At 38.5% G+C, this 18703-nt stretch overlaps 1 protein-coding gene across 2 annotated transcripts in view; it reads left to right on the top strand.

Annotated features, from left to right (window-relative positions):
* The window catches only part of CDC42SE2 (CDC42 small effector 2), an 86663-nt gene that overhangs the window by 44584 nt on the left and 23376 nt on the right, over nucleotides 1-18703 (top strand). For both annotated transcript variants that reach the window (XM_009287198.2, XM_009287199.1), the window contains one exon: nucleotides 7016-7337. In XM_009287198.2, coding sequence (XP_009285473.1) covers nucleotides 7284-7337 — 54 coding nt within the window. In that variant the 5' untranslated portion in view covers nucleotides 7016-7283. The remainder of the gene's footprint in view (nucleotides 1-7015; nucleotides 7338-18703) is intronic.

Raw genomic sequence — 18703 nt, 5'->3', positions numbered from 1 at the left:
CTGAGCATGACGTCACATGGTATGGAATGTCCCTTTGGGTCAGCTGTCCTGGCTGTGCCCCCTCCCAGCTTCTTGTGCACCTCCAACCTTCTCAGTTGGTAGAGCATGGGAAGCTGAAAAGTCCTTGACTAGTGTAAGCACTGCTTAGCCACAACTAAAACATCGGTGTGTTATCATCAACATTGTTCTCCTCCTAAATCCAAAACACAGCACTGTACCAGCTACTAGGAAGAAAACTAACTCTATCCCAGCCAAAACCAGGACAGTTACATGCACTGCTCAGTCACTGACACAGTATTGCTTGTTAAACTTGGTTTGGTCCTGAAAAACTGTGCTTTTATGTTTCAGACTGGGCATGGGGAATTTTAATGGGACCAGTATAACACTGTCTGTTTCATTTGTTGGCTTTGTGCACAAAGTAATAAGGACCTTTCAAGGGCCAGGCCACTTAGCTGAAGTAATTAAATTTAACAGAATGGCTAGAGAGTAAAACCTGGGCAATTGCAGATGGGGGGTGTAAAAAAAAAAAGGGGGGGGGGGGGCAGGACACTTGTCAATGATAAAACGAATGTTTGAGCTTCACTATCAAGATGTTTTAAAGATGTTTAAAGGCTTTCTGCTTTAAGCTCCTAGCTGGCACTCGCAAACAACGTGATTACTGTCACACTCTGTGAGCTGTTCTTTCCTTGACCGAATGGCATGCTTTTCTGCCTTCACCTGCTTTACAGCTCCCTCTTACACTGTCAGTAACCTGGTATGAAAAGCCTAGTATTTCTCCTTATGGACTTGCTGTGGTTCCCTTCCTGTATCTTTTGCTGCCTTCCCATATATCATCTCAGATATCATCATCTGTTGCAGGGAAACTCCTGGTGGCTTCCTACAAACTGAAAACACAAAAACTGGAGGTGTTTTTGGTTCCAGTGAAAGATGAGATTGTTTCTAAAGCTAGACTCTGTTCTATTAACAACAAGAATTAAAAAAACTAACCCATCTTTCTCCTTTAAATAAGCTGTAAGAGTACCTTCATCCTATTCCACCATTTTCAATATTCTTTGAAACTTTTAATTCAGAAGCAAAGTACTCTCATAATATGTTGTCGTTCATGGCTATTAATTTGTGTTGAGCATGATTTGAAGTACAACCTATTCCTACGTTGCTTAAGAAAATACACTAATGAAAACCATTTCAGTGTAAATAGGGGCAAAAAAAGAACTGACTTAAAATGACCAATAATCCTAAAATAAAACCCTATAATAAAATCTTATAAATAGCTTCAGTCGTAATGTTCAAAAGTGTATCATAAAGACATGAATAAAATACCTTTTTACAGAGTCAGGACCTATGCATTTGGGGTTTGAAAATGCACGAGAAAGTCTAACTCAAACTTTGAAGAAGCTTCTTCCATGTCTTGAAACTAAACCCTAAAGCACTTGGGGGAGGGGGGGGGGGGCAGAATAGATATGGGAAAGTTACGAGGAAGTGAAAAAGGGATTTCAGCCTTATTCAGCCTGTGTCGATGGTGAATGTTGTCCTTTGTCTGGCAAGAGTTACTTGCAGCTCAGGTTTCTCAGGATCTGAAAGTGCAAAACATAATTGGTACATTAAAAGCAGTACCAAAGTACCCCAGAAGTGCCTGCTCTGCTGGGGGGGAAGGGAGGAAGAGTCCTTCTGCAAGTGTACTGCCCTGGTGAGATAAAGTTTCTGATACAAAATTCATGCATGAAGGCAACTTTCCCTATAGGTAGTGTTTGTTTAAAACCTCTATTGCTTCTTGTACAGATCATTTGATTTCAAAAATGAGGCTGGCAAGGGAGTAAACACTTCTAACTTCCTTTGAGAGCTGGGGAGCATCCTCCAATTGCTACAGCTCTAAGTGTATGGAACTGTGCAGCAGCGCAACCTCTCTGTTGGTTTAGACACACCTTAATCCCCCCCCCCTTCATTTCTTGCTGCCACTTGACTGTATTTGCTAAGTAGCAAGAGGAAATAGTATGGCTACAATAGAGATTTAAAGTGGAAAAATGTGAAAGAAGTCTTAAAAATACACTCTGAAACGATAATTTTCTGCTTGCAGGATTGAAACAAATGATAGCTGTTCAGAGCCTTTAAGGCAAAAAAAAGTGTCTTTTATGGAATGATACTTCCATATCAAGAATAATTGTAAATTTCTTTCTTATAAAGTACTTGAGATTAAAAAAGTAGTAGTAGTCCTGGTCGTGACTTTGTGCATACGTGTGTGTGTCATGGTATATCATGTCATGCCATGACATACCATGACATGGCATACTTAGTCATGACTTTGTGCATGCCTCACTTTTTTTTTTACCCTTCCCCCCCGCCCCTTTTCCTTAAGTAGTAGTCTGAGCTTTGGAGCAAATCTAGTTAAATTCAGATGTTAACACCTGCAGTCATTTTCTTTCTCTTCCTGTGGTTTCATTTGCTTCAAATAATTGTCAGAGCGTTGTTACCGCACTTCCTGTTTGAAGCTGTAGTGAACAGTATGCAGTCAAAGGACATAGAGGGCTCACCCTTAAAAGGAACTTTATAGGTGTTTTTTAAAAACAGCAGGCTGTTCTTAAGCTATATAATTAATAAGTAGATTTATTCTAACTGACCCTCCACAGCATGCAGCATATTCCTGTTTGCACCTGCTAAGGTAAATGTTTTCTAACCTGCTTTTTGCCAGTAAATGTGAAGAGCTTGTAGGGGAGATTGGTTTCTTTTTTTACCCTTCCTCCTCTGTTTATTCCCTACAGAAAAGTTAATACTGCTTTAATAAGAAAAATTGCTGGTACTATAAGAGAATGTGCTCAACCCCCACTATCCATTAATGCAGTGGATTCTTATTAAAAAAAAAGAGGGGAAAAAAGTATGTCTGAAGCACAAAGATGACATCAGAAAAGTTCCTCAATTCACAGATGGCTGCACCTTTCAAAAAAAATTAAAATAGGAACCCTAGATTGATTTAATCACCCATACAAGCGAAAAAATGTAAAGCAGTAAAGTAAAGCGTAAAGCAGTAAAGTAAAGCAGTAAAAAAAAAAAAAGTAAAAAAGTAAAGCACTTACTGCCTTTATGACTGGTATTTAACAATAAGCAGTAGTTTGGGGTTTTGCATTAGATCAGCTACTGTGGAATAAACTTCGGAGTAATGAAAACTACCTTATTGGTTTTCACTTTAAATTTTAAACAATATATCCTTTTCAATATCTTAATTTCTTCATACTAATTAAAATTTCTATAAATGGGATTGAATTGAAGTCGTACAAAAGCCTTAAAATGTGACAAAGTTGTTCAGCATCAGTCCTGTGTGTTCTTGCAAAGTGAATTGTACACTCTAAGTTGCATTCAGAGTTCAGAAAGTTGAAATGGGGAAAAAGCAAATAGGTGTTTCACCATTCATCACTGATTAACTTGCTAGTTCAGACAGAATAAGCGCCTTGTCTTTTCGACATGAGCTGTATGGTGTTCTGCCACTCTGAGCACCATAAACTGTGTAAAGAGCGAAAACAAAGAGTGACGCAGCTGCTGTCTCGAACTGTGCTCTTCAGCCTCTGTTGTCCTCTTCATCTGGCAAGTCTACACAGACAAATGCAGAAACACTTGTGAACAGCACCATATTAAAAGCTTGATGCTACGACAAAGAGAGAACTAGCTGTGAAGTATTGTGCATGTTTTGGATCTCATTAACTGCAGCTAGGTTTGGGGTGCAGTCCAGGCTTTGCAGGAACACTTTCTCACGAGATTACTAGTGAGCAGATACTACATAATTACCTGACTGGTAGCTGTAGGTCAGTATGGTGCTTTTTTCTTTCTTTCTTTATAACCAATAGTTTGGAAAAGAACAGCAGAATTTTCCTGTTTCAACTTGTCCTTTAAACAAGCAGCTAGCCCTGTAGGAGAAGTCCTAGTGTGTTGCTGTTGACATCGCAGTACCGATACGCCCTTTCGCCTTCAGTTTGTTTTTTCTTTCCGTTTTGGTGTGGCAGACTTATACCTGATCTTTTATGTTAACTTGGCCACTGTAAAAATCATTTGCTTAGCAGAGTGGGGGTGTATAAAATTCTAGTGCTCTAACAAATGCTGCTAAGCTTTTTTTTCCTTTTAAGAGGTGCAGTTACTGTCAGTTTTCTCCAGACTTACAGATATGTGCTCCCACCACCATTTTTTTTAATTAAAAGACAACAGATTGAAAAATGGCTTGGTACTGTTTGCAGGACCATGAAATTAAAGGCGAACGTGGCACTGTACAGGCTATAGAAGATAAAATACATTTTTAAGAATGAACATGTTATCAGAGACCATTATTCACGATCTCTAGCTTGGCTTTGTCATTCAGCAGCTTTTGATTTTTTTTTTTTTTTGTGGGGGGGGGGGGGGAGTCAGTTTCAAAGAGAACTCTGTCCTGGAGGGCACAAGTCCTGCATGCTTAGAGTGGCTGGGTGGAGAAAGTCTTCTGCACCCTTCAGTATTTTGTAACCAGGAAGAGCCTTCCAGGCTCACAGGAGCATGCACAAGCCCTTCGGGTTTGTTCCCAGGGCTTCAGCTCAACACGGCGTTTAACGCTGCAGTGAGCTGGAAGAGCGTGCCAGCTATCAGTGAGCAAATGAGGAGACAGATTGGCAAAGGAATTTCCCTGCCCTTTCCATGTATGTCTTCTGTACACGTGTGTAACAGCAGGATGGAAGTTAACCCTCTGTGAGAACAAGAATTTGATATGTTAAATCTGGACTTTGTCAAAAAAAGATTGCGAGGAAGCAATAATACAAGTGTCAGAATTTCAAGAGCTGCAAATGAGAAAATTGGTTCACTTGCACAGCAAGAGAAGCCCACTGCAATGTATCCGTTTATAGCTCTGGCAGGTTACAAAATGCTCTAACTTTGAGTGCTTGCTTTCTCAATTTCTCATAATCTGAGCAGCTAGCATTGGGGGAGCACTCCTGCGTTTCAGAACAACTTGGAGCCTATCTTCTCAGAAGTAAAACCACCAAGTTTTAAGGAGAGAGAAGCTGTACAGTTACTGGACTAAAATTGTCAATTGTTACATGCTTAACAGGAATTAACCATGTTTTAGTTCCAATTTTGTTAAATACTGAATCAAGTTTAGATAAGAATTGTGTAGCATGCAAATTCTGAGACTGCAGAGAACAGTATCTTCTTATCAAGCTTTTCTACATTAGTCCAGCTCTTGCTATTTAAAGTTGATCAAACTTTCAGTAACCAAAAGAATTGAGAAAATGATGTGAAGCTACTTACTTACGAAGTAAGAACTTCCTTAGAGACTCTTAAAGTTATTTTCATTCTTGCATTTCACACTGTTGGTTGATAATATCCATGTTTTATTGCAGCTTCTTGACACATACATGGGATTCAGATGATCATCTTTTAGATAGAAAAAAAAAAACTTCTTTTAAGTAGTGAAAATATGCCATATTAACACTGTACTAAGACCTTTTTTTGAAGTGTCTGACAAAAGAAAGGTTGTGTAGAAGGATTTTTTGGTTTTGTTTTTGTTTTCTGTTTAGGTTTTTTCTTACCCTCAAGGTGTTCTGTTTAATAAAATTGCTTTGCTCTATATGGTGTTAGTGATAGGAAAAGCTAATAAAGCATTTTTTCCCCCCTTTCCTATTCTGATCTTTAGGCAAGAAATGCCACAAACAGGCACATAAATGTAATTTAAACGCTACCAGTAGCTTTTTCAAAACTAGAAGACACAAGTACTTTTGCTGGGGCTTGCTATTTAGATGGTGTTACTGCAGCATGCATTTATTTCTTGAAGAACCTCTGTTAGTCTCTTAGAAGGTAAGAAGTGGGAAAGCTTCTCAGTGCTACTGTATTTCTGTATGTGTGCATTGTAGCCAACAAGTCCTGGAAAGTACCTGGCTAGTAGTAGCTGCACAGTACAGTAACTTGGTATGTATGTAGTAAATGAGGGACCTCATTGCTTATGTGCTTGGCATGTAGAGAAATTATGAAGGCAGTAGCTAAGTGGGACTGCTCTGTCACAGAATGTGCGTGTATGTACATATATATAGATATGTAGTTTATATATCCCATGGAGTCTCCAAACCACTTTATACTGTGAGGAATTGCATACAAATAATGATGCATAGTTATGCATGCATTTCTATGAATGAAAATGCAGTCGTATATAGAATTATTAAGGAGTATGCATGTAAAAACTTCTGAATACTCATTATCTCACTTTCTCTGCAAGTAAAGGTTATGGTAGATGGCAAGATAAATGGCCAGGGGGAAATCTCACAGGAATTTTTATTGCACTCTTACTGAAAGAAACCAGGTTGGAGATTAACCAGTAAACATTATTTTAGCAAAGGAATGGTTGGAATCTGGAGCCTCAGTTGTTCCACGTGAGGAATTTTAGAGGTTTAAGGAAACAGTTTCAAACTCTACAAGTAATGTCCTATTTTGAAGCCATCTGTATGTGAAGCAGGAGGGTAGACGGAGTGGAAGGAAAATAACTTGAGTCGACCAAGTCCAGCCATTTTGCAAATTTTCCATATACAGAAATTTATTTATTTGTTTCCTCAACATTTAGAAAAGCATGCCTTCGCTTGACAGCTGTGCGACAGGGTTGGGGTTAAATACTATTTAAATCTCATGCTGTGAATGGACTGGGTAACTTTTCCATTGAGAAATATGAAGTGTCAATAGGCACAATTCCCTAAGAAGTTTAAAGAGGTGTATGGGCAATTGTCACTTTCTAAAATGACATTTGAAAGTTAGAAACAGATCAGAGATGGCTGCCAAAAGATTGGACACCAGTTCTTGATATCACTTCATCTAACCGAAGCTGGAATGTAAGCCTCATACGGATTTCTGGTATATGCCATTTTTGGTAGTCACTGTAAAAATAAGCATGTGACTTGTTTGCTAGTGTCTCTTCAGTCTGTGGTTCAAGATATTACCAAGAAATCACTGGTGTGGGTGGCTGTCTGGGAGCACAAGATTCTGTATATTCTTTCTTTTTGATGTAATGTACTTCTGTTTTCAGGTTCACATAACGCTAGGGACCAAAGAAGCATACGTAACATTTCTGTGGTGCTGGGACCAACCTTCTGAAAGAAGATTCTAAAATAACTTTTTGCCTTCAAGTTGTTTGTCCTGGGACTGACTTGTCTTTGAGAAGAGCTCAACAGAGAAACGATTTTCACATTGGAACCATTATAAATAAACCTATTTAAAGAACTTGCTACCTGGAGACAGATTTACGGAGGTTGAGTCCTGCTTTTCATCTGTGTTCCCACTTGAGACTGTAAACAATGAGTGAGTTTTGGTTGTGTTTCAACTGCTGTATTGCAGAACAGCCTCAGCCTGTAAGTATGAATATTGACACTGCTTTGTTTTTGTATAATTAACTACATTGTTCACATTTTTTGGTTTTCTTACCGCTTTTTAAATCAGTGCTGTTTGGTCAAGCTCAGTGAGAATTAAGGAATTAACTAACATCCTGGCTTAATGGGGACAAAAAAAAGTCTGTTTTAGACTGTTGTCACACAGGTATTTTCCCGTCCTTGAGATCAAATCTATCCAAAGTCTTTGGAAAGAGCCTTTATTTGTTTGAATTGAAGAGGAGGGGAAAGGAAGGGAAGGGTGAGGAAGACCTAAACTATCATTGTGAAATAAGTCATTTTTGAGTGCAGATCCGTAAATGTCCTGACTTCTGTATGGCTTAAGGCCTGCCTTCAGGTGTGGCTGGACAATGATGAAGGCAGGAGATGATTCTGTTAAAAAATACAGAGTGAAATCCAGTCCTCCTCCACCTTAATTAAGTATTTCAGTCTTAGTTGTTCTGTTAATTTTTAGATTAAACCTTAGGAGAGTGAAGGGATGCACTCATACCATAAATATTTTTTTTAATAGAATTTGGGATGGCTGTTGTGTGAAAAAGTACATAGCAAACAGTTGGATAAAAGAACATTTCAAAGCATATGTAAGGAAGACACAAAGTACAGAAATATTCTTGGGTTTCATATACTCTAACTACCTTTAAAGTGTGTTCCTGAGTCCAGTGCTGTTGGGAGAAAGTCTGCCTGCATGAAGGTGGAGTTAACCAGGAATACGGTTAGCACTGTGAGAAAAATCGTTGTATGGCATGGCATCCAGATCAAGCTAAATGAATGTATAGGAAGGACAGTCATCTTGCAAATATGTGGAAAAGAGTTACTACTAAAGGGTATTATGGAATTACAGTGACCAAGAGAATCCCAGAGTGAATAGAGCAAACTCACATTAATATGCTCAGATGATAATATTTGGCTTTAGGGAAGCCAAAGGATTTAAAAAAAAAAAAAAATCTTATGTTAGGCATTGTCATGGCACAAAGCCTGAATGCCGGACTGATCCTTGGGTGGCAACGCAAATATTCAAGTGTGACCATCAGCATTTCTAACAAGTGAATGCAACTTTATCTCACTCTTAGTCAAGTGGAGTTGTGGGAGATGAACTCTGAGATACCAGCATGGGAAGCTGCAATCTTCTCCTGTTGCTTGAATACCGTGCGGTCCTTCAAAATGCTAGCTGTGTCCATATATCGCCAAAGTTATTTGCCTAGTTTTTGGAACATACATTTCAATTAAAAATAAGGTATGACTGCTGAAAATCTTCGAGATAGAAAATGGCACGTTCTATTTGTTTACAAGGCTCCTGAGGCTCAGTCCTTAAAAAAATCTTGACTCAAGCTTTATGATACAGTTAAGTTATTGCTCAAGAAATACATGGTATGTTAATACAGCATGCAGTGATCTGTGGGTCATGACTCATGGAAAGGGTGGAGAATGTACTTCAGAAGTGGAGAAAAGGGAAACAACCCATTTTTGTATGTTTCTGCTGATCTGGTGGTGTGCATTTGCTTAGAAAATTAAAACCATCTTTATGTTTAAGATACAAATAGCACATTGCTGAGCATTGACCTAGTTCCTGAAATCTGCCTTTCAAACGTTGTAGGAGCCTTGCTTGTTATGAAGTGCCAAAATTCTTCAGGACGCATCTCAGAAAAGAGAGTTGTGGGCCCTCCTTGGCATGCTTGATGATAGGTGCTTAGTTGTCCTTCCCCTGCAGTTACTCAGCTCATTTTTCTGTGTTGTGTTGTACAGCCATTGTTCTGCCAAGCACTGTTGGAGTTAAGTGGAGTATTTAATCAGATACATACCTATCTGAGTAAGTACAGGAATGTTTTTCCTCTCTGACATGTAGCAAAGCATGTAGTGTCAGTGTGAGCAAACTCATAAACTAGACCAGTGGTAAGGAAGCAGTTTTGCCCTGTCTCTGCAGGTGTGTGATTGCATGTTTTGGAGACCTACAGGCTGAAAAACATGCTAGTTTTTAGCCCCAAAATACTAGTACTTATTGCCCTATTTATCAAAAGATAGGTGAAACACGCAAACTTGCGTAAAAGCTACTTGTCTGTCCCCTACCATGCGTTCAATCTGTCAGTTTAGTCCAGTTTCTCAGGAGAAATGCCTCATCTGCCCAGTTTCATCTCTTGCATGTGCCTTCTTTCATCTTACCTCCTGCGTCTCAACTTCTTCATGGCCTGACTAACAGTGTCCCAGCCATCACTTTCATGTTCAGCCATTACATGTTCAGCATGCTCTTTCTGTGGAAGGACTAATGTGGTCTTGTAGCAACACTAACAACCACCAGTCTCTCAGAATAAAGACCTTGAAAGCAGGAAGCTACTTAATTTGCTACTTGTTCTGATCAGTGCTTAAAATGTTCCTTTTGTTTTTAAACTTACATTTTCTGAAACATGATTTTTTTTTTTCTCATTATCTTTGTCAGGTGCTGATATCTGGGACACCTTTAATGTCAGGGATAGTAACATAAATTTCAAGCCTCTTCACTGGAGAAAAAAAAAAGTGAAACTTGTTGCATGTTTCTGTGATATTTATAGCTTCCATTAAGCTAAGGAGTTTTCCTCCTCTCTTGAAATCCATGATGCAGGAACTGTCTCTCTTTCTTTCTTTCTTCCGGCAAAATTCTAGCATATTATATTAGGAATCTTCAGTACGGCATCTCTTCTTTGCAGCTATAGTGCACTTAAAATGAAAAACATGTACATGCACTGAGTCCTTTCAGTCAATTTTATAGAAGGCTATTATTTGGACTGTACACAAAGGCATTTTCTAGGTTATTGCCAATACTCTGTATGCCTTCCAGACTTGCATACTGGTGCTTTCCAGTGCATTTTCATGGTTTTGAACCATGTCTTTTTAGATAACATTTGCAAACTTTATGGCAGTAAGAACACATTACTTACCTAATTTCACTGCCATCGCTTCCCTAGTAGCATACCCCAGAGCAGAACAGTAACAATGTTGCAGTTATATATTAGTGCACTTTAAAAGGTTCCTTAATTAAAAGACAGTATTCAAGTATTGCCATCATCTTTTATTGAAATGTATCACGGCACAGCTTTTTGTCTTTTGTCCATGCTAAATGGATTCACCGTGTTACTGTGAAATAAAACGTAGGCGGCTTGGAAAGCAGTGTTCTCCTCTCTCTCCTAATGTTACTTTGGTTCCCAAATATTTCACTTGGTGAAGTACTCCAAGACTGCAGTACTCATAATAAGATCATGGAAGGGGCATGTTTGAACATGGGTCTCTATGCTACCCTGAAATAGGGTAATAAATGAAGAAAGTGAGTATGCAAAGAAACAAAACTAAATAGCGATACAGTTGAAGGAAGCATGTTCCTGATGGTGGCTTAGGTCTTGCTTCTTAATAGCCTGAGGTCGTTACCACAATAGAATGCAAACAAAAGCCAAGGGAAGATGTTCTCCTATCAACTTCTAGTTTTCTCTTGTCAAATTTGGATTGATAATATATTTTACCACAATGAAGACTTCAGACAACTAGTTGCTTTCACATCTGTTTTCATGATACCAAGGAGGTGATATTAATCTCTTAATAACTATGTTCAGGTTTTCTTGGTTGTTTAAATAGCCTGAATTCAATCTCTATGATCTTACCCAAACCTTTTTTTATTTTGAGAAGAGTAGCACTTTCTGTGATTGCACCAGGTTTCTTACACCTCCCACTGATACCCTTTATAGGTTCTGTAAGCTGATCTTGCACTTCCCAGTGACAAGATGAGTCTTTCTTCCCATGCTTCCTATGTGCTATCGTCCCATCCACTGCTACATTTCAGTAAACTCTGCCAAATTCGCACTACCAGAGGCATTGCTTGGTAACAGAAGTTTAGAGCGCCTTTTATCTTGCAGGTTTTCAGAGAATATGTCTGTGGTTTCTTTCTTAGGCTGAGCTCGTCGCCTACACCAGGAATCTGTTATGTTCCTCCAGTTTTTTGTGCGTGTGTTCTGTCCATTTTTAACTTGCAAAGATAATTTTTGGTCTGAGAAGCCTTTGGTTATGGTCTGGTGCACTCCCACCTGGTTTGGGCCACCACCCAGTACAGCTGAGCTCTTCAGTTTCCTTTGACCTTGCAGTGAAATTACTGCTCTGCTATGAAAGAATAAACTGTGCTCTCCTCCTTCTTGCTCTGAGCATCCTTCTCTAGTTAATTAGTTTCTGTTTTATTGCTTGTCTCTTGTTTAGATTATTTCCATTTTGTATTTTGTCAAAGGGCCATTACGGTTTTGCTGCATGCTATGCCATAAATGTTTAAAGTGGTTTAGAAAGTGAAGTTTCCTTTGTGTCTTTTTTGATGTATGAAAGAGGATTGACAGATCTCTATTTAGGGTGGGGAGGCCCATCATAAAATACAGGCAGAAAAATTCCTGCACATCCTGCTGTATTTATGACCTGAACTGAATGCTAATTGCTACAGAAGACATAAATGATCTTGACTCTGGTTATTTAAGGAAATTAACCACTAATGGATATTGTCAGCTCTAGTTTTTTTTTTTCTTGAGAAGGAGTCATAGATACAGCTAAGGATACATTTAGCACTGCAACTCTCAAAAACTTGAACGCAATAAAGATAATGAAGCATTCAGTATGCATAACAAATGCAGAATAAATCACCCTCAGTAGGCATGCACAGTAAATCAGGTGTTTGCTACTGAAGAAGTATGGGGCCAGGCTCCCCATTCAGTACAGCAGTGCTGTGCAAGTGCAGCTTCTGGCTTGAAATGACTAAACTCAGGCTCTCTTATTCATTAAATTTGATGAGCCTACCACATTCAGTAAGCCTATGAAGGACTCAAATGTGAAAGGTGACAACTCTGGACAGCCCTCAGATTTCAGAGTTGTCATACTGAGCTACGTGTTGAGCTGCCAGTTCAGATGTTTCAAATTCCTTCTTTTGCCTTTTCAGTGCTGTTGTAGAAGTAGCCTGAGGGAACACCTTATGAAAGGGGGCAGAGTTAAATAAACACCAAAATGCTTGGCTTTTATTTCTCAAACCTGCTCTGTTTGTGCTGCTTTCAGCCTGATAGAGCTGCTTTAAGATTTTTCTTTTACCTTTAAATTAGCCTCCACACATCTTAAAATACCTGTTACGATGTTCAAGTATTAAAATGTTTACAAAGAAAACAAGAAAGGCAATATTTTGTGTTTAGGTATACATACCTCAATGAAAATTAACTGAATATGTTGTGATCCTTCATTAGCTGGGGAATTCAAATGTGAAAGGTGACAACTCTGGACAGCCCTCAGATTTCAGAGTTGTCATACTGAGCTACGTGTTGAGCTGCCAGTTCAGATGTTTCAAATTCCTTCTTTTGCCTTTTCAGTGCTGTTGTAGAAGTAGCCTGAGGGAACACCTTATGAAAGGGGGCAGAGTTAAATAAACACCAAAATGCTTGGCTTTTATTTCTCAAACCTGCTCTGTTTGTGCTGCTTTCAGCCTGATAGAGCTGCTTTAAGATTTTTCTTTTACCTTTAAATTAGCCTCCACACATCTTAAAATACCTGTTACGATGTTCAAGTATTAAAATGTTTACAAAGAAAACAAGAAAGGCAATATTTTGTGTTTAGGTATACATACCTCAATGAAAATTAACTGAATATGTTGTGATCCTTCATTATGGCTGTGAAATTTTTAGGAGCTCTTAGTTAGCTGTATTGATGCTATTTATTTAATATAATTCTAGTTGATGGGATGGAAAACAGCTCTTGGGGGGGGGTGAAAACAAGAATTATGCTGGCTTTCTGTTGATGAGAATGTGTCTTGCCATTATCAACATATTTGAAGAAGGACGTAATACGCTTTTAATATCTAAAGGCTCTACAGAGCTCAGGCTTTCTGCTTAAACATGGGGAGGAAGTAGATTGTACTCTTTGATCTGGACACCAGTGTTAGAGCCCTTGAATCGCTTGCTTCTTTTAAATCTCCAGATTTTTTAGTGAGAAGACATCTTCAAGAGCAAAACCCAGTATGAGTCACTGACAAAAGGAGCTGCCACAAGAAATAGTTGATACTGCCTAGTATCAAAAAACTATCAAAAAGTTGATAATTTTGCAGCCACCCTTGGAGACTGAGCTGAAGCATTTCTGAAATGAACAAATCCAATGCAATTTTTGTAATTTTTTTTTTAATGGAAGTTGAAGCTGCGAAGCCCTGATATTTTTGGTGTGCCTTAATTTTAACGCTTGGCAGTTCAGCTATTTTTCCTCTGTTCTGCTTTTCATGTTGGAGCAGGGGAGATGGGCAAGCATGTAGGTTTAGGGGCATTCCTACTTGCCAACCGCTAAAGGGAGAGGTAACTTGGACATAGTCTGGGAGATGTGCACTTTCACTGACTCTGTATGGAAGTATGCTTTGTGTTAGTGAATAGAGAAGTCAGTCGTTGCCCTGAAGCTAAGTGTTCAGCCTTTTACCTTTAACTGTTTTTCATATGAAAAGGAGTGTTGAGAGCAGAAGCTTCCTCTGCTGCTCTCTTACTGTATTTTTATTGTAACTTTTCTGTAATGGATCCGAGATACTCTGTTGGAGGTAATTCTTAAGACCAATATGCAACTCAGAATGTGCATTTTTAAATAGCTACTTTAAAGATCTCTGCCTGCACTTACGTCTTTAATTCCCAACATTAACATTTCACAGTGATGAAAGTTTTTCCTTTTTCAGGCTGTTCCTCAAACCTTTGGTTTTGCAGTTCCTGCCATGACTCTTACTTATGCGTAAGACATGCATGATATCAAAGTTCCTGTTGAATTATATTATAGCTATTCTTCATGTGTTCTCAGAGATCCTGAAGTTAAAAGGTACACATTAAGCCATAGACTTTAATATATAATCACTTGCAATGATTTTCTCACTTCCCTCTTCAGAGTGGCTTAGCTGATCACTCTAAAATGCTGACTTCTGTAATTCTGGTTTAATACCCTGCTACGGAGTGAGGAGAATAGAGGAGTGGAGGTTGGGCAGAAAAACTGAAGCTGTGAACCGCACTCTGATGCAGATTCAGAGAAGTAATGCCTCTCTGAACCCGTCAGGCTTATTTTTGTTTTTCAAACAATTTTAGAGGGTTTTTTAGCTACTTGGGTATACCTTCGAGAGCTATAGTTTACTGTAGCTGAGGAAAGATACCATCTCTCTTTGTTTTCTCCCTCAAATAAATGTGTGACACTGAGTGATTTGTTGACATGTCATGCTCTGAGAGTGACCTGACATCAAAAGGGAGAGGCTTGCATGGAATTTTTAAAAATAGTTTTAAGTTACATTGTTTCTCTTCTTGCAATTGTAAATTCAGCTCATTCAGTCTCAGAAAATAGTGTGGGTTTATAATATGCTGTTTTTAGCAGGCACACGGTCTTCATAATTGTTTCTCATGCTGTGGTATGACTGTTTTTCAGTGTGAACGTAACTACCCTTTGTCTTCTGCTTGATGGTTTATCATAAAGGACTACCTAGTGCATAGTTTGTATGTTTTGGTACTGGGATGCTCTCAAACCAGAGTATTTTAATTTTGCCTTATCTTTGGCAGGCCTGCATTACTGTTTATGTGTTTCTAACCTGCACAAGATGGTTTCAAGTTGGTATGTGGCTGCCTTATCTCCACAGATTGGGGAAATAAATTGGGACCAAACTGTCATTTTTCTTCTAAGTTTGCCCAGACCAGCACTTCTTTGCTGGCATAGCATGGCACTTCATGCTCTACTGCTCTAGCATTGTGGTATTGGCCAGCTGAGCTCTCCACCTCTGGAGCAGAGGTGCAGAGCTCATCTCATCATGGTGCACAGCGGAAAATACTGTTGCTTATCGGAGGCTGCCTTCCCTCTGTTTTATGTTCATCTCTCAGGGGGGATGTGGTGCAGCACAGAGCTTTGTAGTTTCACTTTGTTAAAAGAAATTGTGACCCTTTAAATTCTTCTACTTACTTAAAAACCAAAAACATTTCTGATGGGCAGTGACTGTGGTGACAGCTGGACACTCTGGAAATTTGTGGCAATCTCTTACTCTGGCCTCAGACTGCTTTAAGCACAGGTTAAAGTCTTGCCTCCACTGAAGCCCCCAAGTTATGCCACTGATTTTGAGTTCAGTTTTCTTGCAGCTCAGGCATGACTCATTTGAGAGGTCAGCATTGCTATCCTTGTTTAACAGCTGGAAGTTGTCGGGCAGGTTACCTGGGGAGCTGTATGGTAGTCCATCGGTGGCTTCAGAGCCTCTGACCTTAAATGAGGAAAGGACAGAAAAATTGTTTGGGGCATATAGAATGATATGGTGGGTAGAGAAGAATGAATTGGACTCAAATAAAATGGGAGGAAAAGACTTAACAGGACTGATGAATAGATGTTAATTGTGGATTACACCAGAATGATAGAATTTTAGACGTGATGTCACATCAGGGTTTTCAAAAAGACAGTTGCATAAACTGCAGTTATTAATCTTTACCTCATTATGTATATTTGCATAAAACTTGTCTTTTGGGGTGCTTTATCAGTCTTGTGAACTGAAAAACTGATGCTATCAGGAATTAAATTATCTAAAGAAAGCACACTTGGCTATGTTCAACTGGGAACTAAAGTTATGTGTCAAGGGAGTGTATTATTTATAAAAGGAAATTACTTTTATGACTTACCAAGTTCCTCTAAATGTAGGGGGCTTCCAAGCCAAATCTACTTCAGGTAGATTTCTTGAAAGACTTGAGTAAAATTAATGTAGGACAACATGTTATTTAACTCTGTTTGGAACAAATATTAGTTTAAATACAGCTTGCCATACTTCAGTTACTTAACAAGCAGTTAATTCCTAGGCTCTAGGATGATGGTTAAATAGTAGATTACTGTTAAAACGGGGCAATAAAGCCTGCTAGGCACATATTCCAAACAAATCTGCTAGGGTATGCAAACGCACACACATGTATGTGTGTGTGCATGTATGTATCATACTGGATTGCTTGTGTTTGTGGTAGCAGCTTGGCATTGCTGAACTTGTAAAGAGAAGAAGAAATGCCAACACAAGAATAGGCGTGCTAATCTGCAGAATAGCAGGCAAAAGAGCCTACAGGGCCTTTTATTCTCCATGGAAAAATATCAGACGCATATCTTCTTTCTTTAACATCAGAATTAAGCTTTGAAAATGAAATGCCTCTTCAATTTGTAATGCAAAGAAAGGAAGATTTGGAGGAAAGAAAATAACTGCAATGTGTGTACTTCAGAGAATAAAGAAACAGGACTTACATGTGAGAGAGAACTGGGGCTACTTAATTATTGTTTTTGAAAACTATTTTAAAACCTGTCACAGATTTCTAAGTCCATTATGCTATGTGGATATTATATTTTCTGTAAGCTAACCATAAGACAGTGCAAATCTGTAAACCACTATGCAACCAATGCTAGGCTGCTACCAGTAGTGAGTATGAGGGAGAAGAGGTGATTAAAGTGGCCATGGTGAAAGCATGGATTAAACTGACTGCTGGAAGACCAGAAAGGATGTAATCAAGGACTCTTTGTATGGCCCTACCCCTAAAGAAATAAAACATATGCATATATCTCAGGTCAGTGAGATTCAGCTGCTTTTTTTAATTCAGGAATAAAATGCCAACATTTCCATTATAAAAGGAGAGTAATGTTCCTACACAGAGAAGATGATCAAGAGGAAATTTACACATTTTAATACATATATACCTAGATTAAAATCTGGCAAGAAACTGACTGATGTGTGAAGGTAGATGTGTGTTCGCTGATTCAGTGGTTAAAGAACTGAAGGTTATGGGGTTTTCTGCAGGCTGCAACACTTGGTGTTTTTCTACATAGCAAAGGCATACAACCTGTGGTTCCTGGTTTCTCTGATTTGTGAAGTATGTTTTGGATGATGGGTTTGATGTTGGTGTTTTGGTTTGATTTTTTTTTTTTGTGTGTATGTAGGGAATAATCTGCTGAATTACAGCAAAACACAACTGCCAGGGTATTTTTCTGAGTGCTTGCCTGGGATCCTGCTAACTGTGCTGAGATCCTCTGAGGAGAGGCACTACCAAACAATAAAAACTAAAAAACTCATGGATGTTTAGTAGTAGGTTTTTATGGGGCATGTGTATAAGCATCATGATTTTTTTGAAGGCAGCACAGCTTAAATGTTAAGGCAAAAATTTATTCTAGCTAGATTTTAAAACGGATGATGTTAATTATAGACTACATATATATTATTTTTTTAGACTTACTTGATGTTCGTTGTAAAAAGCTTTTTCCATATCTAAAGAGATTATAATACAAGAGGAGTTTCTGAAGTGCGCCATACTTGTGTGAAATAACTGCTTTGTAACATCTGCCATAGTATTTTACAAATGTGAGGGCATCTAGATCATCCTTTGAAGACAGTAAAATTAGTCTCCTTGTATGCTGCTGGTAGCATGCTTCATGTCACCAAAATGACATTCTGCAATATCTTTGTCTCTTGCTCATTCTCTCTGAACTTGACACAGTGTAAATACTGATTTCTGTTTAGTCAGAGTGAACAGAAGAGCTTACATCAGTGTGATCTATCTCTACTTTATGTAATAGGAAAAAGTGATCAGGTACTCTACAGTACCTTACATTACATAATAACTTATGTAATTTGGTGTTCCAGATCGGCTCACATTATTACTCAGTGAAAAGGAAGGAAAAATTATAAAGGGAATGAGAGGATTTTATTTGTTTTTTATGTCCTTGTATTTTTTTTGTCTAAAAAGACAAAACTTTCCCTTAGAAGCATGCTCTGAAATACAACTCGAAAACCTGTTTTACCATATAGTTGTTTGTTGGTCAATAAAATGTACATCAAGTGATGGACTCTTAAAAGGAACCACTTTTGAAAATAAGTAAAACTTCCAGTTGCCAGGTCTACAAATTCACTCTGGGTTCAGAGAGTCAAGCTGAATCTTTTTCCCACACTGGTACAGTAAGTTTTCTGCAAGTAATCCCTTTGCTTCAGCTCACTGGAATTTAGTAAATAATTTGGTCATGCCCAGGAAGGAACAGAATTCAGCTTAGGCTCTTAGCAGTGTTGGCTCTGCAGGCATTGCAGGGGTGAATATCACTGACAATTTATTTTTTATGACCAAACATAGCAGACACTTATGTTTGCAATGCATAAGACTAGAAATGCTGCAGGGGGCACTTACTGTGGCATGGTTCATATTGTTACTGTTCCCCAGTTAAATGGCCACACCTAAGTTTTAGATTGTGTTTTATGCAAGTTTACTTGTTTTAGTTTCTTAAACAAAAATGAACTGTAACTACACAATCTCATAACACAGAAGAGTGGTCTGAAAATGAAGTGTGCAGGGAAACAA

Source organism: Aptenodytes forsteri, unplaced genomic scaffold, assembly GCF_000699145.1.
Source record: "Aptenodytes forsteri isolate BGI_AS27 unplaced genomic scaffold, ASM69914v1 Scaffold169, whole genome shotgun sequence".
NCBI lineage: Eukaryota > Metazoa > Chordata > Aves > Sphenisciformes > Spheniscidae > Aptenodytes > Aptenodytes forsteri.
Note: the sequence above shows the minus strand (reverse complement) of the source record. Positions and strands in the feature narration are given on the sequence as shown.